The 24,608-nt window shown below is 40.5% G+C and overlaps 1 protein-coding gene across 1 annotated transcript; it reads right to left on the bottom strand.

Moving 5' to 3' along the window:
- Positions 1 to 5,399: 5,399 nt before the first annotated feature.
- On the bottom strand, positions 5,400 to 8,366 carry fjx1 (four jointed box 1). Its single transcript, XM_004069733.4, has one exon. The coding sequence runs from the start codon at positions 7,983 to 7,985 to the stop codon at positions 6,717 to 6,719; it is 1,269 nt and encodes a 422-aa protein (XP_004069781.1). The 5' UTR covers positions 7,986 to 8,366; the 3' UTR covers positions 5,400 to 6,716.
- Between the last annotated feature and the right edge of the window lie 16,242 nt (positions 8,367 to 24,608).

Genomic DNA, 24,608 nt, shown 5'->3' with positions numbered 1-24,608 from the left:
TCAGCTGCAACCCAACCCCTCCCTGCTTCCCATAAGTTTTTTTTCTCTGATCTAAAGATCCAGCACCTGGATAACTGCCTGCCAATTATACACAAATTCATCACTGCAAGCCTCAGCGCCCAGCTTGTGTTAAAGCCATCCACCAATCCGCCGAAGTGATTGACTGTTGTGACATTTTCTCGCAGTTAGCTTTAATCATTTTAGTGTAACGGTGTACCATTGTGGGATGAGAACAGCCAGAGTATTGGTGCTGTACAACAAGCTCCCATGGTGGCGCAAAGTGCAATTTACATAGAAATGACAGAATTACCGAGCACTGGCAAAGCCATTGTTTGCAATAACTCAAAATGAGTATTATGAGTAACCCTGCGCAAATCTCCTGCAGGGTTCAGCCTCCAGCCAGCACAAACATCCAAACAGCAAGTGGCCAGCTCGCAGGAAGGAATGTGCTGTTTCAGCAGGTTGTAGGCATTTTGTCATCAAGTATCACCCGTCCTTGTGCCCTTCTGAGTATCGATTCCCACCACACTTCGGGCAAAGGGAGGATAAAAACCTTGACACATTCAAAGCCCACTAGAAACAAGCAAGTAGATTACTGACAGGGTTTTTTTTAGATTTGAAAAAAGCAGAAGATTTTACAGCATTTCCCACTCAGACTACAAAAATAAACTGTCTCATATGAAAGCTGAGCTTGCTAATTGATTTTGTCATCAGATCCATCTGCCCTCCTCACGCTTGTTTAGGTATTCAACGATAAGTCCTGCAACCTTATTTGGACTAATCAGTGATTCACCTGCTTATGAGGCTTACTGGCTACCCTGTGGCCACGGCTCATTCATGACATTGGCAGAGAAATACCTTCATTGTGACGAAACAATCCCAGCAGGGTGCAGATGGCAAGAAGAAGAGGCATTCAGCAGCAAACTGATAGATTATTTCACCATGAAGCTAATAATAATAAAAAAAAGTAATTTCCATAAGTACACTGATTCACATTTACATAGAGATGAATCCAAATGCTAAACAGCATGTACTTGTAATAGATCCCCAGACTGAGGCAATCTGTCAGAAGACTACCACAAGCTGTAAAGCATGTCAATCATGTCATGTGCAACATTTCAGTGAACTGAAGGAGAAAAACACGCAAGACGGTTTGATTTCTAGTTGTAAAATTTCCAAGATTAAATGCAAGAAATACATTAAGAATGTATGTGACAGCAATAAAGTCATATTCTGATAAAATCGTTCCTCTAAATGTGAGGACAGTGCAGATGGCCTTCATTTCACACTTAAATCAAACACAGCAGCATCCATAAAATTTATCGTCACTTACACTAAAATATGCCACTTCACTGCCTTTTTTTTCTTTAATTCAAATTTCGACGATGAAATTGAACCAGGCAACGGGTTTCCACAGGCTGTGATCTGACATTTTTCTCAGTGACGCTGGGATGTGAACCAGTGGCAAATTAAACTGAAATCTAATGTTGAAATTAATCAGCATCTGTTTTGCATGTTTGCTAAGAAAAGCATTACGCAAATCGTGTTACACTAAAATACAAAAAAAAAAACACCATAAATTGAGGTTAAACAGCACATGTTTCAAACACAGTTTAGAGGATTATATGCAGATCACTTCTGTTTGCATATGTTCAATGGCATCGTTTAATACCTAATAAATCATTGGCTGATTATAGCAAACAAAACAATTATTTTTGTTAGCCTTTCAGGAATAGTTTCAGTCTAATAGCTAACGACAAAGTAATTAACGGATTTCAGATAAGTGTTCTGTGATGAAGCACACATAAAGCAGTCTGATCTTCATAGATACAGGTTCTATGGCTGAATACAGACATTTGGGAAAATCAGTTATTTAGGGAAGGTTTTATCAAAAAATCCCCCACCCCCGCACCCACATCTTAAACTCATTAACTTCTAATTTTTCCAGACAAAGCATACACAAAGGTTCTGACCTACTACTGTGTCTGTTTGGACAAAGCCAGGCTTTGTGCAACCTCTGCATGCGTCCTGTAGCCTGAACGCCTAACCTTTACGCTGTCAAAGCCTCTCCAGTCATTAACTCAACGCCCCAGTTTACCCACCATGGTTTGTGTCCATTCAGCTGTGACTAAGTGACTTTCCCCGAGTTTCATAATGAAATCCTTCAGTCATGCGCAGGAAGTTTCTTGAACTGTGGAGCCATGAAAGAATGCCAGTAATGTCTGTCCATTTCCACTTGCCAGGGACAGAGACACTATTAGCCACTTTGTTATGTTTGACAAAAGCACTCCATACAAGTGAAATGACTCTGTTAATTAGGGATGCTGCACAAAAATCTCCAATTTTTGGGGCTTTCTTTTTGTTTCTTCTGTTGTTTTTTTCCAGCAGGAGTTAGATGATTTGCTTAAAAAGCCAATCTGCAGCAGCCTGGCAGCTCAGATAAGAACGAGGGAGGAAAATAACCTGCTCCATGTAAACACACAAGAAGTCTTTCAATTAGCACCTAAAAAATGCAAGACTGAACATACTGCAAACTCAGAGAAGTGTCTAAAACTGGAATAAAATCAGTTTTCTAAAATTAGAAGACTTTTGAGGGGATTCAGACATCTAGATACAGCATGGACTTGGACAAAGTTCTGCAGAATAAAACACAAGGTTAAAGAAAAAACATATATATATATATAAAGATTCACTTGATGAAAATTGTGTTTTTGGTGTTTTAAACACGTTTTTGTAGCATTTTTCTGATAATGGAGAACATATATTAAGAAAAGTAAGTTTAAAATTGCAATTCGGAGTATTATAAAGAATCAGGAGCAGATGCAAAATTGCAGTTCAAAAAGAGTATACATAGTAGGCCGAAACATATTGGGCAGGCCACAAGGTCCCTGCTCCGCTCCATTCCGATGCATCCACTTGCAGACAAATAGATCCATGTATGTCTTTGCTTTTCTCGTGTGAGCTGGAATCTGGATCAAAACTGTACAGCTGGATAGCTCAAATGCTCACCATTTTTGTTGCACCAATAATGACAGTTTGAGGGTTTGAGGGGCTGTAAGCTAGCCGGAGAGCGTGTAAACAGATGGGTGACGGGAAGTTGGGGTGCGTTTATGCTGCGCCAACAAGCATAAACGCAGTCAGAGGCAAATTTCTAATAAAATACTGACACTCTGCAGAAACTAAGTCCTAGAACACAACTCATTTTTATTTTTTTATTTTCGGTAAAAATGACATACGGTAATCATAATTAAAAAACCACTGGGAGCTCTTTCACAATAGATTTAAAAGATTATTGGAGTGACTTCAAGTCTACAAATACTTTTAATCTTTAAACATTGCATAAGATCCTGCAGGGTGTTTTAAAAGTGAGCTGTAAATTCAAGAATGTAAACTTGATAAGCTCAGTTTAATCACACGCTTGAGTTGATTAAAAAGTATCATTTTCACTAATTCCTTTTCTAAAATATATCACCGCTGGTATTTTTTAAATGTGCATTATAAAGCAACAGGCTTTTCCTACAATACGCGTATAATCCAGATTTACAGATGCTTTTGCCTTCTTTTTACTCTTCGGTTTTGGTTTGTATTCACAGCTGGGATTCTTTTCATCTCCCTGCCTCAGCACTGTCTGTTTGTGCTCATGTGTCCAAGGAGATGATCCTCCCAGAGCTCCTCTGGAATGTTTGCAATGTGCACAAAGAAAAAGAAGATCAACTCAAATACCTGGGGTGTGTGTTCTGGCCTGCCCGGGCACCTCCCCAACCCCTTCCCCCAGCCCGGGACGGTCTTCTAGCAACAACTACCATCTGGAAAAGTAAGAAGAGCACTTGACATCTATAAAAGCAAAGCATAACTAATTGCTATGTACACCAACTAATAACATTGGTGCTTTCATGTCATGCAACAGGGTTGCGTGCATGAGGATGTTGCAAGAAAAGGGGGCGCTGAAGAATCCCAGGTTGGAAGAGGGAGTGAGGAACACGTGTTAATGGTTATAGAGGGATTCGACAACCCCTTTGATTTTCCCCCCATTAGTGTAATTACTGATGGCATGGCTGTCAGTAAAAAAAAGGGATTTTCATATAAAAGAAAAATCCACAGACACACACACACAAAACCTATAAAGAATGAAATTTCACTTCCTCACTTTTTAATTCATTGATGGGAGTTGACAGGGATGCTAGTAATAAAGACAGATGCATGGCAGAGCATTGGTGAGATGTGGATGACATACAGATAGGAGAAAATCACCCAAGACACAGAGGGAGGCGTGTTTTTAAGACCAGCATAGACATGCAGGCCTCATGTGCCATTGTTTTTAATCCCTGGTTCTGCAGCTTGTCGTAAATCTCTCTGCAGTGCATAAAGAGACATGCCCAGAGAGCCATGCCCAGCTGCAAGTGCAGCCTTTGCAACTCCCTTGAGACAAAAATGCTCACATTTGAGCATGCGGCCACCTCATTAACACAACCTCCTCTGCCTATATATAAAAAAGCACTAGCACATATTGACTTCTAAGATTATACTACTGCCGTGACTGAATAGGAAAAAAAACTACCCTACAGGGGCTCCAAGAGTCACAGGTGTATGAAAAAACTGCAAGTGAAACTGAAAATAAGCCACAATTGGCAACAAGATGCAGCTATGCCTCACAATGATTGGAGATGAAGCTTTTGGTCTCATGAAAAAAACAGATAAAAGGAACCATATGAGGTGTGGGACAGCAAAAGGCTGGAAAGAATTAGGCTTTAAAGAGCCGGACATATTTTCCACACAAGTGTTCATATTTTTCATAAATCAAGTGGCAAAAAAAAAGTCTTGTGGTGGAACAAAAATGGTAGGAAAAAAAGTCAATGAAATGAAAAGTGAGGATCAACCATAAAACATAACAAAGGGGACTTCAAGCAGCATTATGCATGCATTACTTTTTTCTATGACTCTCATTTGTTTTTGTTGGCTCCGTTTTAGTTCTTAGACTAAAGTGCTTTTACTTTTTGGCCCATTTGATATCACAAGAGTTCCATTCCGAAGAGCTTCAAACTTGGCACTTTGCTAATTGAAAAGGAGGAATTTGTAATACAGTTATAGAAGAGTGGAACCTTTTTCAAATCGCATCACAAAATGTCAGTTGTTTCCTTCGGTTCATCATTCTGTCTGAGATTATAAAAGGGATTAGAGGAGATTCATGTCGTAGCGTGCCTGTGGCTGACAGTAAGGCTTTTGGCGAAACACTGTGCCAGCACATGATATTCCTACAGCACAATGAAAGCACTGTACGGGCAAAAACAGAGGCGATGGAGGACTCAAACTGCTCCAAAAAATTTAAGCAAATTCTGTTTTGATGCCCACTTGATAAACCAGTAAAGCAATTGACATTAAAGAACTCACTGACAATGGAAAGCCATCTTAGATTATGATGTATTTATAAAAAACAAAGAAAGATTTTGGAATGTTACAACATACATTAAATTATTTAGCATCAAAACTGGTTGTATTATTTATATTTACCACATAAAAACACAACATTTATGACACAGTGGCGACTTTAAGGCTAAATGTGCAAGAGGGAAGGTGCCAGCTATTTTACAATGTGTGCAAATTACTGAGCAGGAGAGAATGGTGGATTTATTGGGGCAGGGGTCTGCAACCTGAGGCCCCTTCGTTGTGGCTCTCTGGTTAAAGTAAGTGTAAAGTAAAAAGCAAGTAAGTAGTAAAGCAAAAAAAAGAAAAGAAAAGAAAATGAGCCCATCACTCTGCAAGGCTCTTGTGCACAGCAGCTGTAATGCTCCAACAATCCTAAGCGGTTTGGCTTACAAGTTTTACAAAGTTGAACTAAAACACGGAGAATTTTGAGCACCGTGTTACACAGAAAATCAGTTGGAGGACAGTTAGGTTTACTAGATTATAAAATTTATTTTCTATTTTGGAACAAATTTTTTTTTTTTGGTTGAAAAATACTCACTCACTCAGCTCTGATTTAATTTTGGTTTGTTAGATTTACAAATTTCTGGCTCCATAGATGGTGAAATAAACTGTTGTTTAATCATTACTGAGATTACACTACCTACTACCTACCTATGCTGCCTTGAGATGATTCTGTGACACACTGTCTTTTATTTTGAAAAGAAGTGAACCTCTGTTAAAAGCTATAATGTATTTCTTTTGTGAAAAAAAAGGCTCATTTTTATGCCAAAAACAATAGTTCATTTATATCTACCATAATAGTATAAATACAAATCAGTGTCTTGTTTTTCTGAAGGGTCAAGTTAGACTTTGGGGCTCCTGGGTTGTTGTCAGTGAGAACTTGACCCAAGTGTTGAAGGTTGCAGACCCCTGTAGGGTAAACTTAAGGCTTATGGGGTTTCTTTAACACAATTTGAACAAACAAAACAAAAAACATATGGTTTCCTATTGTCACAAATAGGCTTTTACTCTACATTTTTACATGTATTTATATTCAGCTGAACATGAATGCAGTGAAAGAGGACAGAAGTCTATAACTTCCCCTCACAGGTTAAACAGGAGAACTTAATGGCATGAAATAAATCGTTAGTATTTATAAACAAGGCATTTCTATTCACGGGAGGTAGTTCAGCTGGATACTGAAGACGTTTTCGTGCATCACTGTTGCACAGGTGTAACATTCACATTTGACAAGCTCGTTTCTCTTAGTTGTGCAGACAATAAAATCCACCAGGCGCGCGCGTCCTGTGTGCTCACAGCTCGCTGTAGCGTTCTTTGCAATGCAAAATATGTTTGTGCAGAGTACTGATCCTCTCCTGGAGAACGACCGCGTGCTCATCTGACAGAAATCCCAGTTCCTGAGACAAAGGCTCGCTGTCTCGGTAGAGCTCCAGCAGCCTTTGCCTGGCGTCTCTGCGCGCGTGCAGCTCCGCCACGCGCCGCGCGGTCCTTTTCCTGAACACGCAAACGGAGCTCAGGACGGAGCTGTGGTATTTCTCCCACATGTTTAACACCCGAAAGCCGTGCACGAGGCCCGCCTCGTTGTCTATGAACACCAGGTCCCCGTGAGGGGTTTTCAGGAGGTTGTTGGTCTCCCGCTCCATGACGCGCGAGTCCCACTGCAGACTGAACAGATTGCTGACGAGTCTGTCGAAGTTTGCAGTCAGGTAGTCCAACAGGATCAGGTCCGTCCACTGCATCAGCTCCAGAAGCTCCGCCGTGGTCTTGTTGCTTAGCCCCTGGAGCAGAGGGTGCAGCCCGCCGCTTTCCTGCCGGAGCGGCGCAGGTGCGACCACGCCGCTCAGGTTGGAAATCCACTCGGTGAGGGAAACCACGGTCCCATCGCTCCACTGCAGGCTGTCGATCCGTGTCCTCACAGCCGCCCATTGCTCCCCGTGTCTGCTCAGCTGGGACAGAACAAGCGGCGGCAGGTTTGTGATGCCCAGCACGCTGGCAAAGTAGTACGTCAAAGTTTCACCTTGCACCTGATCCGCGTTTATCCCGTAACGCACGCATGCTTTCGTCCCGTCTGCAAACGTGGCGAGCTGATTGGATGTCCTGCCGCATCCACGCTCCAGCCGAACCACCCGGGACGTTCTACCTTTATTCCTCCAAGCTAACGCGTGTTCCTGCGTGAAGCCTACCGGGAAGAGGTCCTCGAGCCAGTCACTCCAAAAAATCCTGTTGTCCACGGGGTTGACTGATGTTGTGACCGGACCCTCCCGCCGCGCTGACCTCTTCTTGTTATCCTCTTTCACATGATAATTTCGACTTCCCGCGGAGGCGGCTTGACTGCTGAGATTCTGGGCAGGTCTTTGTGGCGCAGGAACAGCAAGCAGGGCTCGGAAAGTTTTGGTGGAGGGGTCTTCGGGGAGACCACGGTGGAACAAGCCTCCATCTGGTGCCGGAAAGCTGCGTTTCTGCCGCTCCAAACGGCTCTCCAGTGCGCTCCAGACGTAGAAAACACCCGCGAGGGCGCACATCAGGAGCACCGCAAACAAGTTGGCTGAGAGAGTCCTCATGATGGGGAAGATCACCCTTCCGAGCTGAAGAGAGCAGCGGTTATCCTCAGTCCAGAGTGGAGCCGGCGCGGTACTGAGCCGTGCGCCCCGTGCACCGCACACCCCCGACGCACCACGCACGGTGCACAGGCGGACTGTTGAATATCACAGCAAGGAGATGCTCTCCGTTCTGTGCAAATCTCATCTCCCGGTTTGCAGGAACACCACAGAAACCAGCATTTTTGGACGAGCGCGGCATCGATCATCCCTTAAGTGTCCTCCGCTGGCGCCGATGGGGCTTTCTGTCAACAGCCGCCTCTCCGCCTCTCATCCTCCATTCTGTCTCTCTGCCGGGCGCTGACTGAGTTTGATTTGTGGGGCTGTGGGCTCGACGAAAGAGACACTAGGCGGTGGAGCACGTGACTTCAGTCCCGAGGTGGTGGGCGGATCGTGGGAAGGAGGGTTCAGAGGAGCAAGTGCACCGCTCCGCGTTGTACGTGCGTGCGCGCGCCAGGATTGTGTCGCTGAGGCACTAAGATAATTAATACCCAAAGCACAGATAGCCGAGTTTAAATTAATCCTATCATTTTAAGAAAATGATTTCCCGGGTTTGCACTAAGTGCAAAAATAAGGTCTTGTGTGGATGACGCATGAATTGACTATTTATTTCGTTTGGTCAAACATGCACTTTCCCTCTTTATTGCGTTTTCTGTTTAGGAGGCTGTCTGCAGGTGTCTATATTGCCCACACACTGGATGCTTTTATCAAGACAGATAAATCTCAAACCATCTGAGATTTTATCAGGCATGAAAAAGAAACAAAAATAACCATAAAAGGCAATCTGTAGATGTCTGAGCTGCAGGACCCTGGTCATTAATTCTCAGTGACACAAATAGCTTTAGTCTGTATTAACCTGTGCAGAAAGCTGCTGGAAGAAGGAAAGGAAGCATTTTCAACCAAACAAACCCTTCAAGATAAAGCCCACTTAACTGGCGTATAACTCCAGCTTTATGGTATGTTATCAGAGGTAGAGACTGCTTACTTGACTTAATTGCTCTATATAACTGAAAGTTCACACTCTTAATTTATACTTGTAATTATCTCATCTCGGCTTCATTTTCATTCACAGATTTTGTAAATGCCAGCCTGAGATGCACACCATCAATTATACACATTCCCCTCACTCAGTTACTTCGCATTGGCATGCAACCCCCAGCCTCCGGTACACCCTCCCAGCCCTTGCAATTCCACTCATGTCTTCAAATTTTATCCTGGACGTTCGTTTCCTAATCAAATTAACCAAAGCATTTTTACAACAAGGTCTTGAACTGAAATGACGGAGTCAAGAAGACAAAAAACAGCACAAACACACATTTAGATCCAATAAACTACAGGTCCACTAATGCAAGCTAAGACCCTTAAACTGTGAGTTTCCTCTATATGGGTAAGTGGTATTTTGTAGCCAAGCGGGATTATTGTTTCATGTAAAAGAAGAGTTAGGAAGAAAACTTCACAATAACAAGGAAGCTGAAGTTTAAAAAAAGATGATTTATATTTTTATGGTGTCTTATTGGATGGTTGGACTGTTATTGTAGAATGGTTTGCCCTGTTCACGTTTGCGTTTTGCTCTGCATAGCAGATTGACAGCAGTAGGCACCGCTGAGGGAACTTAAATTCCCCGGGCTGAGAGTGAGCAGGGAGGCGTGCACAAGTGGTCTCAAAAAACGTGTTACAGTATACACAGGCTTGCTGTGTATTTTTACAATATTGGACAAAAACAAAATATCAAATTGGAAATAAATGATGGTGCTGGCAAAGAAAAACAGTCTTGTTTTCACTTCCTACCTCTTGTTTTGAAAAGTCAGTAAAAGCAAATCCCCGGAATTCTGTCTAGACATGGACATTGAAGACGGCTTAAGCACATTTCTGGAATTCTGTCGGATGTGTGTTGCTTTTTAGGAGGGTGCAGTGTACAGAGGAGATCGGTCTGCAGCGCGGTGTCGCTTTCCCCGAGCACAAGTGTGGGCATGTTCACATATCAAACCTATCCAATTCGTGACCTGCGTTATCAGCAGGTCAGCTATCCGCTGAACCCCCCCTCAGCACTATCACACCCCTTCCTTTTGCATTCCTCCCAGTGAACACCCACAAGGGCCAGTGAAATAGCTTCTCTCCACCGCTCACGGCTGTCAGTGGCAAAGCACCTCCGGCTCACCACAGAGCGTCAGTCATTTTGTCTGCTGTGACACAGTACACCCATCCCTCGCTGTCTGACAACACCACAGCTGTGATGCCATCTCGTCTTCTCCGTTTGGCTCCTGTCTGCCACAGCAGATGGACACAGAGTGGCTGCAGACATAAAGGCACGGGGATGGAGGAGGAGAAAGTTCAGCGGGCTTATGTCACCTTGTAGTCTGAGGTTAGTTTTTGCCGAGTTACACCTCAAAGGTCTCTTGACACTTTGCAGCACGCTGCTTCCTGGACTGAATAATAAATGTGCCAGGCTTCCATTAGCGTTGAAAGCTGCAATCATTTCACTGGGCCTGACAATTACTCATGCTCTGGGATTCAGGGATGGGTGGGTGGGGAGATCCAAGGGGAGCCATTTGTCCTTCCTGTTTTATGTTTGAAAATAGAATTACATAGGCAAAAGTTGGGTTTTTGAATTTCAAAACACATATGACAGGTTATACTAGTGGTGAATGACAATAGGTTGTTAAAAATGGTCAACGTTATAAAATCAGGAAACTGGAATTTCATCAGATTGTCAACATTTTTACCACGCAGTATGCCCTTCTTATGAATCTATCATTTGAGGACAACACATCTGGGTCTCCCTGTGCCGGTCCCTAGTCAGGAAAAAATACAGGGTTGGGTCAGAAAGGGCATCCAGCATAAAAAGTATCTGCCAAAACACCTGTCCGAATCAGTGAAAGCTGATTCGCTGTGGCCACCGAAATGCCAAAAGGTAAACAAAAGATTTAATTAAGAGTACATTGGGTTTTATAAGCTTCTTGAACATTCAAAGCCACATACTCACTCAGAGACATGTTTGCATTGTACATTGCATTTGCAATACTCACACATTGCACAAGGACACACCTAACCTTCAACTGCAGGGACCAGGGATTGAATCACCAACATTCTAATAAGCAAATTGCTACTCCACAATAAATAATGTTTTGCAACATTTTGTAAATCAAACCAAATGGATAGTCAGCACAGTACTTTCTTAGTGTCAATTTAGCAGGCAGATGGTACTGGTTTCACATTTTGAGAGGTCTTTTGTTTAATCACAGTGCTCCAAGGATGATGCAGTCTTTAAAAGCAACTATGCTCTTGGTTATAGTTTACAGAAATGCAGGCAGTGAGCAGAATTAAGCTGCCTGCACAAAATTAAATGGAAGTCGTTGGTACAACGGGACAGGAACTGCACTGCTGAGACCCGAGCATGGCACACAGCCACTGAACAACTGCCCTTTTTCCCCACAAGCCCAGATTTCAACCTTTTGTGGTGTCCAGACCAAGGGTTGGTGTTTGGAAGTAAATTATTGTAAGGGAAGACATTTGGACACAAAATAAACCGATAAAAAGTAAGAGAACCCGTTTGGTTGTTTTAAAATATACTGACCCCTTGTCTCCATCTGGTTTCAATGCAGCAGAAGAGGGGAGTGCAGGGGCACAGAGGGGAGTTCAAACCATAAAAATGGTAAGCCATTGAAATTCAGTGCTGCACTAGGGGGGGACTGTCCTGCAAGAGCGAATAAGAAAGGGTCAAAGGAAATGTACTGTGGAGTTGCTTGATTAAAGAATCAGTGTCCAATCTCATGGATCGCACCCCATGACCAAAGTGTGCTCTGCACTTTGTGGAGAAATTCCCCTTAAGTGAACTAAAGACCGAGCTTAAGAACATCTGACCATAATTTAAGAAGACTTTGAAAGCCTTATTTTGTCAAATGGAATGCAGCATGTAAAGTGGCTGTGGCCCAGCTCTTGTGGGGTCACACTGAGTGAAGATTAGAGATGGGGGTTAAATGTCCTCCTAATGTTTCTGTGAAAAATTAAGCAGTTTCGAGTTTAAACAGCAAACAGCCTAAAGAGCTGACTTTTGTCTCCAAATGGAATGGTTCTTCTCCACGCTGCACAGAACCACAGAAAGCTGCGGTTTGCATCCTTTTTTTCCCCAACTCTTTCCTGCCAATTGCAGATTAAAGTATCTACTAATGAAAAGCCCTTCAAGCATGTGACCCTTTCTGATATGAAATGAATTTACTTTCATGAAAAAGAGCATAACTTTCTTCTTTTCCACCAAAAAGGGGAAGTTTCTTTGTGGGTTTAATGGGCGGAACAAAGAGAAAATCCATAGTCCATATATCTATTGATTAAATTAGTAGTTAAAGTCTGACTGTGGATTGAAGTATTAATATTTATCCGCCATAAAGAGAAAACTTGTTAGTTGGCATGAGACTGCTTCACCACTGATCTAATGAATTTATTCATGCTTTTTTTCCTCATCAAAACATTTCATAATTAAACAGAAAAATGCATTTTGAAATCTAAGTATGACAAAATTATCATGTTTGACAAAAGTTACAGATCATATTTGAAATCTTTTGTTTATAGCAGTTTATCTGCTTCTTTCAACACCACTGGTTCTCAGCAGTAACAATTTCTACCACGTGTCAGCAGAAATAAATAGTTGTGTTGGGGTTTAAAGGGGGGATGGGGGGAGCTCAAAGTACCGGACACAAAGGAGACCCCCATGACATCTGGACCTTTTTTTCTCTCCCCTGGAGGCTGGAAGTGTTGACTGTGCTCTTGGTGGGGGAAGGGTTGGCAAACACCTGGAAAAAACTTGCAGGAAAAACACAGCAAAAATGTGGGAGGCTCACACTGTTCTCCCTTATTATTTTTTTTAATGAAAAACAAATATTTACTGTTGGTTTACTGCAAAACATTTTTAGCCAAAACTTGCATTAATATACAGAATTTTTCCGTCCGGCGTTCTGCCGAAGTTTGACACAATTTTAAATTTGGAGAGACGTCTGAATGTACGCAAACCTGTGACACCACAGAACAGAACATGGCTTGATCAGCAGAGCTCCATTGAGTTGCATTATCAACTTTGTCAACAGGTTTTCGCAATGCTGTAACCCCTGATTTAGACAAAATAAACTTTACAGACTTAAGACTACAACAAATATATCAATATGCAAAAAGAGCCGAGCATGTCACCTTTAGAGATCCACTCTAATCATCTTTTGTTCTTTTCAAAGCGTCCACAGTGTTTTTAATTAATTATGGTTATGCAATTTTAAGCTAAGGATAGTTTTTGCCTTTGATTTGTGGGTGCACTGTTGGCGCAGAGCAAGCACGCCCCCCTTCCTATCACCCATAACTGAGCTACCTGTTTAGACTCTCTCCTGCTAGCTCACAGCCCCTCACACGCCCAACATAACAGTACAGGTGCCACAAAAATTGCGAGCAATATCAGAGCGATCCGGCCGTACAGTTTAGAGCCAGACGCCAGCTCAGATTAACCCTTGTGCTATCCTAGGCACTTTAACATTGGGAGTTGGGTCATCTAGACCCACTAGACAGTGCACTGAACCTTTTTTCTTCAATGATTTGTGATCTTCACTGGTGTCCATGGATTACATGAAATCTTTCCAGCTTTATCCCCCTTTGTCACGGTAGGGAGAACACGTCAATGTAAGGGTGGGGTCATCTAAGATAGCACTAGGGTTAATGAAACATAGACGTACATGGTTTTTTTTCGTCTGCAGGTGGATGCATCAGAATGGAACGGAGCAGAGACTTTCTGGCCCTACAAGTGTATTTCCTACGCCACACATACCGTCTTTTTTAAACTGCATTTCTTTGTCTGCTCTTGATTCACAGTGATTTGAATGAGGAAAAATTCAGAAATACAATTTTGAGATTAATTTTCTTTCTGTGTCACAAGAACATGTTAAAAATACCAAAAACATAGTTTTCAATGGTGTGAGTCTACATGATTACACCCTAACCAAAGTATTAGCTGAGGTGTGTACAACTAAACATAGTTTAAACATTCCTAACTGATTTATTTATAGCAGAACAAAGCTGTCTTTTTCCAGTAAAGTTGAGGGTGTGGTTGAAGCTTTTTTTTTTAACCCATTTTTGATAATACCTCAGAGACTAACAGAGAACACAAGCCCTACATTCATACACTTGTGTCCCGTGGGACAGGTTTGTACCCCTGTTATCTGCTTGCACATATATTATGCCGTTTAGGCGAGAGTGATCACAGCTATTAACAACAAAGCAGGCCCAATTGAAGAATTTATCGTCCCGGGTAATGGTGGCACTTGGTCTCTGCCGATAAAGGATGTGGCAAATTGATCAAAGAGCCAGGCCTCGCCCAGCTGCGGTGATGTGAATAACAAAATGGGATCAAAGTTATTCATTTTTGCCCAGCTTCTTCACTCTCCTCTTCCACTGAGATTCTCACTGTCTTCATCTCAGATCCAACCTGCTGCATGCAAATTGATGTGTTTCATAGCAGATAGGAGAAAGGTAAAGAAGACATTCTTCCATGTAATGTTTAGTGTCAAATAGGTTTATTTTGTCTTCTTTCTTTTTCAGTTAGCCGTAGATTTAAGAAAACCCAAATCCGGCTCTTCATGTCAGCTTTAAAGGATTAATGTCTATTTGAATATCCTCATTTGTAAGCTCTGACTCCCTCCAGAGGAAAACAAGATTAAATCCTTTCTGAAACTTAACAGTTTGACATAAATGGTTTTTACTCTGCCTCACAGAAACAATCTGCTTTCCCACATAAACTTTTTCTGTAAAATTTAATGTAAAACATCAAATTCCTGATGCAAAGTTAGGTTTTGAGTATTTTATCTGTTATAAAAGTGCTCGTGAACTGCCATCTATTGCATTTTTTAACAAGAATTCACCGACAGGTGTAGTAATAACTTTACTGTAAGCTGATCTCTGACCACATCTTGTCATTTAATACCAGGATTCTTAATGTAACAATTTTGAACTATAAGCACATGAAAGGCGAGAGTCGTATTTATTTCTGCTTTTAAAAACCCACACCTCTCAGTCCTTTGGATGACAGTGTTTAGGACCTTCAACCTTGATTCATTCACTGCACAATGGCAATGAATAAGCGTATTCTAACTTAAACTATTGATATTTTTATTCAGAATTGAACCATCTTTAAATGCTGTTTATGTTATTCATAGATTTAATAATTAAACATAGCAGCTTTTCATTCAATAGATTCAAAGGATTCAAAGGGGTTTGCTGTCATATGCACAGTAAGGAAACAGGTTTGCCTCTACAATGAGATGATTACTTTGCTGTCTACTCTGAATGCCAAAAGGTTAAAGGTTAAAAAAAAAATAAACAGTGGGTAGGGTATCTGAAAAATTCACACATATCATAAAATATAACTATGGATCAGTAAATGACTAATCCTATATACAAATCAGCTTTTGTGCAAATTCAGCTGAGACATCCAGAATTGCTCAGATAAAAGCAGGCATTTGTGAGGATCCTTGTGTCAATAAAGCAATTTTTTTATTGTTGCAATATTACATTATACAGAAATAGATGTGCTTTTCCTGTTGAAGTATGTTGATTTTTTTTCACACTGATTACAATGGCATTAATTACAATGTAAAACTTTCTCATCACCTGTCATACAAAGTTTAATTTTCTTTTAACTTACTCCAAGAAATGGTGAAACTTTGGTTTCTAAACAGCAGGTCCAGAAAGGTCACATATATGACAAAGAAGAACAGGACATTTGCATGTGAAGCAAATCTAAGGATTTAATGTTTCAGATTGAACACACCATTTCATGAGATAAATAAAGAATTTAAGTCATTTTCAGGCCAGGACAGAGAAGAAAAGTCTGCTGGATGTTGCCGTAAAGCTATTTTCTATGAGAAAGGCTGCTGACAAGACCCAAACCTCCGAAACAGTGAGGAGAGCAGATGCAGCAGATTTGAGGAACAAAGTCAAAAGCCCACAGTTCTCTAAACCTTTAAAGTGACTTTAAAAAAAACAATAACTGTTTGTTGGGCATTTTATTTCTTTGATACAACATTAACATGTTTGCACTCCTTCCAGCCCCTTAAGCTATAAGGTTATACTGGTAACAGAAATAATGATCACGTGTAAAATGATAAATAATAATAGTTAATAAATAAATAAATAAATAAATAAATAGGGAGTGGTAGATGTTTTTTCTCACCCTCCCTTCCTCTCCTTTATGTGACAATTTAAGCATCTGCTGTTAGCAATTTGAAGTAATTAAGGGATTTCATTGTTTATAAAATAGTTAATTTAAGCTTTTTTAAGAGAACTTTATGTTTTCCATTTTAAAAAAAGACACCGTTACAGAGACAAGACACACCAAAAACTCAGCAGCTCGTGCAGTTTTTGCATTTCCATATTGTTCCACAAGAGGCCGCTGTTCACTTATTTCTGATGCAGAATTTTGATCACTCACATTTACATACCTACCTCACTTTGTAAAAGACATTACAAAGATAAAATCAGCACTTTTCCACTGTTGCTGTTGTAGTGTCACTGCAACAAAACCTCCCGTTAAAATAAATCCAAAAGTAATATGATCACAAATACTCCCCCCGGATCAAATGTGAGGGTGAAGCTCAACTGCCCCACCCATTGCAGCAATGCCTCTGCGGTTGTCTCTGTGGACTCCCACAGAGCCTCAACCACAAAATACATCAAATAATTCAAAATAATTGAGGATATCAAACAGCTTTTGAGCAGCAGAGCTTGAAAGAAAGCATACTCCATGTTCAAAAGAAAAAAACAACGTTTTAATTACACGCTTAGACTTGACTGAGATTCTAACAAGAGACACTTTTAGTAACTTAATCTAGCATGATATTCAAAAGTATTCAAGTATGGATATTATTGTGCTGTCACGTGCGCTTCATGTTAAAGGTCAAATGAATCGGTGCTGGAGCCATCTGCTGTGAAACGTGCTGTAAATGGCCTTGGAGATGCTATTTCTTCCTTAAAGTTGCTCAGTGCTTCCTTCCACTTGTGGTCTCTAATACTGACCTCACTCGGTTCAACCCTCACAGACCTCACACTTTCCTTCCATGCCCTGACTTTATATTTCTCCCAGAGCGTTTCCATCACAGTGGCCCAGCTTTGATGCTCCTGTGAATACAGTGAGAGGAAGGAGGGAAAAAAAATAAAAGAAACAAAAAACAACAACCTTGAAACCTCGTTTCCATGACACACCCAAACAAACTTCACGAGTGAGACAATTGTTCACTGCCTTGTGGCTATTTTTCTCTTTTTGTGGCACCACAGGAGTTACTAGGTAAAAACAGAAATGAAACAAAAGGAAATTCAGTTAAGAAGGAAGTGTAAAAGGCCATGAGGCTCCATTTTTAAATCCAGAATATTCTGTCTGTCATTTATTGCCTCCTCTCGTTTTGTTTTTTGTATCAGCAACCAAGTCTAATTGTCACAGTGAAGCTATTTAAATGTTAGAAGTTGCTCAGAAGAACATCACTTAGCTTCCTTCATGTATCCCTCTGCATGATTGAACGGATAGGATTGATGATGCTGACAGCAATTTCAAAAGCAGTGTCTGCCGGTTATGTAGCAAACGTCAATGAGTTGAAAAAGATGAGGCCGTGTGGCTGCATATTGCTTTTCTTTCCAAATAGAATTCCTTCTTAGTGAAAGAAACTTGTGCTTATTTTATAAACCAGTAAATAATTTGTTTTACAATAAGCATTAATACAATTTTTCTTGATGAAAATATAGAAATTGATCAAAACAACCTTCAAGATTTTGACATGCATTTCAAAGAGAAACAAACTTAGTACTACATATTTGATGGTTGCTCCTTTGATTATTATTAGATTTAGGACAATACAGTGCTGAATATTTAGTTTATGCAACTAAAGTATTCAGAACTGAAAATACAATAACATTGTAAGATAATGTGTTCCAGAATAAAAATGTTGGGCATTCTTCCACTCTTTTAACTTAAGTCCATTTAAGACTAAATATTTTCAACTTTTCCTTCAAGTAAAGTCTTCACACTGGTAAATATTGGGCTATTCTGCACACAAATCTAGTCTTTTAGTCATTTTGGGCATCATTCTTTGTCTTTTGGTATTTTTATTGATTCTAATTTTCATATTTTGTTTTTGCAAGCTCACAAATCAAGACACAGTTTACTAGAAAATGATACAATCATTCATCACAATTCATAGATTCATTTAAAAAAAGAAAGAGTTAATTTATATCTTGTTTCAGATGACAGAGCAGCTCAGTAAAGGCTGCAGGCACTCTCTCTTAACAATAAAATATTGTCTGCACTTGAATTCAAAAGAAATACATTTAATAAAGTTTTTTTTTTTAAATCCGAGAAGATTTATTCTTCTTTAGAGTTATTGACTATTGATCCTGAGATAAAATATTAAGGTACGGCAATCATTATTGACTGACCTGAATACTGACTTCATAAAGTCAGATTCTGAAGCTTTAAATTAAAACATTTGAATATTGTTCTCCAATTTTTTACTCCTAGTTTAAAACCTTAGGCCTATGAAGTACTTTTCAATGTTTTGCAATCCAATGCAAAGTCTCATTAATCATAATTTTCCATGTCTGGCTTTACCTGCCATCTGTATTTGAACTCTTAAACTTATTGAGTGGTTGAAATATGATGGAATAGATCTCAATTTGTATGTGGATCATGTTGTGTTTTAGTTTCTCCGGTGTTGTCATGGAAACCTGAGGTTAGCCAACAACTCATAAATGCAGTAAAACCTGGACGATGTTTTTAATGAAATAACCTGTTTTCATTTAGTATTGCCAGTTGGTTGCCAGTTATGATTGGAGAAAGAAAAACAGCTCAAAAACACCTGGAAAGTTTTAAAACTGTGACTTTATATAATGGCGAGTAAATGAGCTTCACACATTTCTTATGGACTGAATGTTGATGGATATTACATGTGTGTCAGTGTTGCTAAATCATGCAAACCTGTGCTTCTGCTTGGATATCTGCACCATTCCTTTACCATCCAGTGTGTTGTTGGCCTTGTGGGGGCTGGGATTTGGAAAACACAGTGGGATGTAAAGTCCAGGTATTTGTCATGTCCAACCAAAGCGGGTGTAGCTGCATAGTTTCCATGGGTGGAGAGAAGATGAACAGCTTTAGAGCTTTAAACACAACGTATTAGATCTGACTTATGGAAGATGGTTAGTCAAAAGACTTACAAAGGATGTTCTTTAAGGTGCCTAAAACAAATTAGCAAGGACAAAAGGTTATGTCTCATGGGAAATCCTATTAAAATACATATTTCTCCATAGGATTTCTTTAAGTTTAGCAGATGAGCTTTTGCACTAATCTAAGATTTTATTCATGAGGAACTAAACCTCATAATCTGTTGGTTTTGGTGTTTATCGGCTGATTGAATAAAAAAATGTTGCCTTATTGAAATGAGGCCTGTTTGAACTCTTTTTCCTGCCTCATATTCATATTAGCATAAAATAAAGTTGAACTGAAAAGATAAAAAAAAAAGAAAATTAACGTTGCACTACGCATCTCAAAGATTGAATAAGTTTAGATGAGCCAAGACAGGTAAAAAAAAAATCAAGTTCTCTTTGGAGTGCAGAAGATAAAGCCTCTGTCACAACTGCCCTTATGGGTGGATAAAGGCTGTCTGCTGGAAAAACTAGGCAAACATGTTTGGGGCACACGGGTGATCTGCACGCAAGTTCAAGGTTGTAGATCACTTCGTGAGCTGTACAGCAAAAAATGTTCATGCACCCTTTTTCCACGGGTGTGCTGTGGGCGATAGGTCGTAGCAAACACCTTTACACAAGCAACAGGTAAGTAAAGGTGACCCACGCCATTTTGATATTTCATTTTTTCAACCCCTTTAAACAAAGTTCCCTGCGCAAGGAGCCCGTTAGTGCTCTTCGAGTGATAAGTACCCGCTCCTCGCACACCCTTTGTGCGTTCCTTATATGCAGTCTGACTGCAAGGAATTAGGAAATTAGAGGGTACTTTGTGTCGACATCCACTTATGTAGGGAGTGTGGTTTAAAGGCACTGTACGATAGCATTAGCCGTGTACTTCATGACGAGTGCCTGAGACTTACATGATCCTTACAAAGACTTCATGATAGAATTATCACATGCACGACGATTGCATGTTCCATTTTCAAGACGTCCTTTAAGGTGGCCGCATGAGCCTCAAGAGAATTGCAAGACTGTGCTCCCCCTTTAGTTGCAGCTGCTCCTACATGCCCAGTCAACTCAAAAACCTGCAGCATCCGTAGGGGAAGAATGTGACTGAGGCTTGAACGAGAACAATATCTGGAATTACTATTATTCCAAAATTGAGGCTTTTTTTGTTGTTGTTGTTTAGTAAATAAAAATGCAGTCCGTCAAGGGCACTGTGCTTCAGACAACTGGCCGTGTGTATTGACTTGATGATGGATCAACACGCGCGCACACCAGCACCCACCCACCCACACACACACACACACACACACCCACACACGCGCACACACACGATTGTCTTTGAGGCAAGATTCCCCTTTCATTGGAACCATTTAGCTCGACGGTGACACCTTCATTTTGTCTGCTTATGTGCAAACCACCGAAACCCCAAACACAACACAAACAAATTAAAGCTGTTGTTAGGAATATGATCATTCTCCGTGTCTGCACAGTGCATTTATGTTCCAAATGACCCTTTGAAAACCATTTATAACAGATGTGTAGATTCAACGGAGGATTTTTCCCTTCTCTCATTAAGTAAAATGGCCCCTTGGTAATGTGCCCTCCTACCCCTTTCACCACTCTCTTCATGTTCTCGGTAATGAGACTTCAATGTGCACTGTAGGCAGGAGGCCCATTCACTTTTACCAGTCACTAAGCTGCTAACGGAGGAGCCTCTAAAATGCAGCTACAAGTCACTATGAGTCCAGAAAAAATGCTGCTCTCCGGGGCAAATGAGTCTTCGGTACAGTATCATGACAGATGAAGGAATCAGCTTGCTTTGTTCGCCTAGCAACACGAGCAAAATGTTAGTCTTTTATGGTCTAGAGAAGAAAAGCACACTTCGGTGACGACAACTAAACAACACACAAGCTTAGTGATTTTTGTGATAAATTAGCCATGTGGCAATTGTTACAAAACATTACTTTACTTATGGCGTGGGAGAAGTTGAGTTTGTTCTGTGGCTTTTGTCGGTTTCACATAGACTGAAGGTAAAAGTTCACATCAAATACAGTAAATCTACTTAAGGCTTGGCACAGAATGCACACATATGCTGTAATAGTGTTGATTTTTTCATGTTACTTCCTACTGTTTTATTGGCATTATGTCTTTTTTTACCAATCCAAATTTAGATTTGATCATTATTCTAAATGGCCCAGAGATGACAGCCTAATCTATGAAAGATTTAGCACGCCAGGTCCACTAATGACTGTCATAAATCACGGCTCTTCCCAGCAACATTTGATAGTTTGCATGGGTGTTGCTACTGATATGGACAGTTCTGTTTTTGGCAAATGTGTTTTAATACTTGCTGTCTGACTAGATAAGCTCTCTTTTTGGCTCATGGATGCAGAAAGCATTCATGGCACTTTGGTCAGCCTTACAGTCCAATAGCTTGGCTACCGGTACATGTTTATGCAGGTCAAAATCAAATGAAGCTGCCAAGTTAAATCTTTTCTGTTCCACGTCTCAGTAAGTTCATTGTAGGCCATGAAATATTCCCTTCTGTAGTACAGTGCTGTACTTATACAATGTGGCATGAAAGTTTTTATCAGTCACCTAGATGGCCAAATGCGATTCTGCATGTTGTTCCACTTAAGAAGAGAGGTCTGTAATGTTCATCACAGGCACACTTCAACTGTAGGAGACAGAATGCAAATAAAAAAATGACTCCATAAATTCATATGTATGATTATTAAGTCATTTATGGGGGACAAAATAATAATTTGGTCAATACTTTGTGATATAATACCTGGTTGGCAATATGATACAATATTTGCCATTGGTCTTTACCAAGTTTGCCCATACTGTAGCTGTTATTTCAGTCCATTCTTCTAAGCAGATCTTCTCAAGAGCTGTGAAGTGTTGAGGTTGTCGCTGAACAGCACAGCCTTTCATTTCCCTCCACAGATTCTCTACTCGATTGAGGTCTGGAGACTTGCTAAGTCACTCCAGAACCAGAACCTTTAAATGCTTTTTACGAAGTCACTTCTTTGGTATACAGGCAATGTGTTTCAGTGTTGGAAGATCCAGCCATGTTTTACCCTCAATGCTCTCACTGATGGAAGGAGGTTTTTGCTAAAAATCTTACTATACATGGCATCCTTCATCATTTTTTTCTTTATACAGATCAGTAGTCTTTTCCCCTTTGCCAAAAAGCAGCCAAAATCAGGATGTTTCCACCGCCCATGCTTCAGAGTGGGTATGGTGTTCTTGAAATACAACTCAGCATTCTTTCTCTTCCAAATTCCATTTTGGTCTCATCTGACCACATGACATTCTTCCAATTGCCCTCTAGATCATCCAGATGTTCATTCATTCATTCATTCATTCATTTACTAAACCCCTTTTTGTCCCTTTGGTCGCGGGGCTGCCGGAGTCTATCCCCACTCGGGGGTGAAGGCAGGGTTCACCGCAGGTTGCCAGTCTGACACAGGGCCACAATCACACTCGCATTCACACCTAGGGACAATTTAGAGTAACAAATTAACCTATGAACATTTGACATGACATATGGAGGATAGAAAAGGTTCTTTAAGTAACAGTAACAGGTCTGGGAGGGATAGAATTCTTGCTGTTTGAGCTAATTACTTATTTGCTGCGCCATTAAACAAATACATTCTTTGAAAAAAACAAAAAATGGGATTTCCTGCACTCTTTGTTTAATATTCTGTCCCTCACATTTGAAGTGCCTCTATGAAAAACAGTACAGACCTCTCATCTTTTTAAGTGGGGCAACCTGCAGAATTAGTGACTCCCAAGTTCTTTTTTGTCCCTCTGTGAACATGTACACACCATAACAAAGGTATTAACTCCCACTGGAGTCTTGGCATCATTTTGAATCCTGTTTAGCAGATGCAGTTGCTTGAAGGTAAATACGTGGGTTCCAGAGAGCACAAGAGGCCCACGTAAATGAAAGAAGATGGACTTTAATGGGGATTGAGGAACACATGATACAAGTCTTTTTGGAAAGCAGAAACATGTTTGTAACAATATTTAATCCCTGGATCTATGCAAAGGATATAGTAGTTCTATGACAAAAGTATAATTGTCATGAATCATAATTATATATTATAATTGTACATGAACTTAAGAGAGAGCTCATGTTCACCAAACTTAAAAGTGTTGAATGAAACCTATCATTTGATCTTGATTTGACTCTTTTTACTGATTTTACTCTCGGAGAAAAAAATATAGGATGCAATGCTGGTGAAAGCTATGTACACTTTCACCAGCATGCATGTACATGTGCATTCGAGAACAAGCTAAACAAACATTGCTGAACGCGCTTTTAGCATTCAGTGTTCACACTGGAGTCGCTATCTGATACTAGGGCATGTTCTCACAGTTGAGAGAGGCATGGTGTGAATTGTCAAAGCAGTACAAATCTCGCAAATTTACAATATATGAAAGACTGTATATTTACGGCCGGGTACAAACCGCAATTATTTGTATTTCCTTAATGATCGATTTTCAACCAGTTGGTACTTTCGTGTTTTAAAAAGATGCTGCCCACAGGTCACCACCAAAGCAGAGTCCCTGATCAGTCAAAATTCAACTGGTTTAATGGCCACGCATTTTGTATGCAGAGCCTGAAAACTGACTAAAAAACTTGTGTATAAACGCGTGAACGTGAGAGTTTTGAATGCGGAAGGCCAGAGCGTGCAAATGCTTGTGTTTACATTGACTTTTAATTGGAAGCGGTCGCTGAAACTTAAAAACACACACATAAATACTTGTTTCTGACCCCTGCGTTGAAAACTTCACAAGTTTTTAAATCTGGTCTCAAGATCAATGTATATAACAGGCGTTGATGGATCTCACTCTCTAAATGCTAAATCGAAAAACAGCTGAACTTTGACCAGTCAGGGGCTTGGATTTGGTAGTGACATGCGGGTCACCTTTTAAAAACATTCAATTAACAACCGTTGTAACTTAATCATGTAGGAAAAATTAATATTTGTGGTTTGTGCTCGGCCGGCACCAAGTCTTTCCTAGATCAGAATAGAGTTGTGAAAGAAACAGCCTGGAGCAAGATTCAACAGATTTTCACTCGTATAAACCCCATGGGCTGACGTTCTTGAACGTGCAACACATGCCTGGTATGAATGTAGCTTTAAAGTTTGTTTTGTCTTTACTGAATTCTGTCCATTTCCAGCCGTGTTGCTTAGCTCAATCTTTTCTCATACTTAGTCTTGTTAAATGCAACATGGCTTTTTTTTTTTCACTGCATCTACCATATAGCAGCCTGGCAGGCTAATGAGCCCTGTTTCAACAACCCCCCACCCCCTGAAAGGGCCATCTCTCAGTTTTACTGCTTTTTGTGTAACATGTTGCTCTGTGTGGGCC

The sequence above is a fragment of the Oryzias latipes genome, chromosome 6 (genome assembly GCF_002234675.1).
Source record: "Oryzias latipes chromosome 6, ASM223467v1".
Lineage (NCBI taxonomy): Eukaryota > Metazoa > Chordata > Actinopteri > Beloniformes > Adrianichthyidae > Oryzias > Oryzias latipes.
Note: the sequence above shows the minus strand (reverse complement) of the source record. Positions and strands in the feature narration are given on the sequence as shown.

Coding starts and splice junctions, on each gene's coding strand:
- fjx1 (XM_004069733.4), bottom strand. CDS start 7,985: ATGAGGACTCTCTCAGCCAACTTGTTTGCGGTGCTCCTGATGTGCGCC.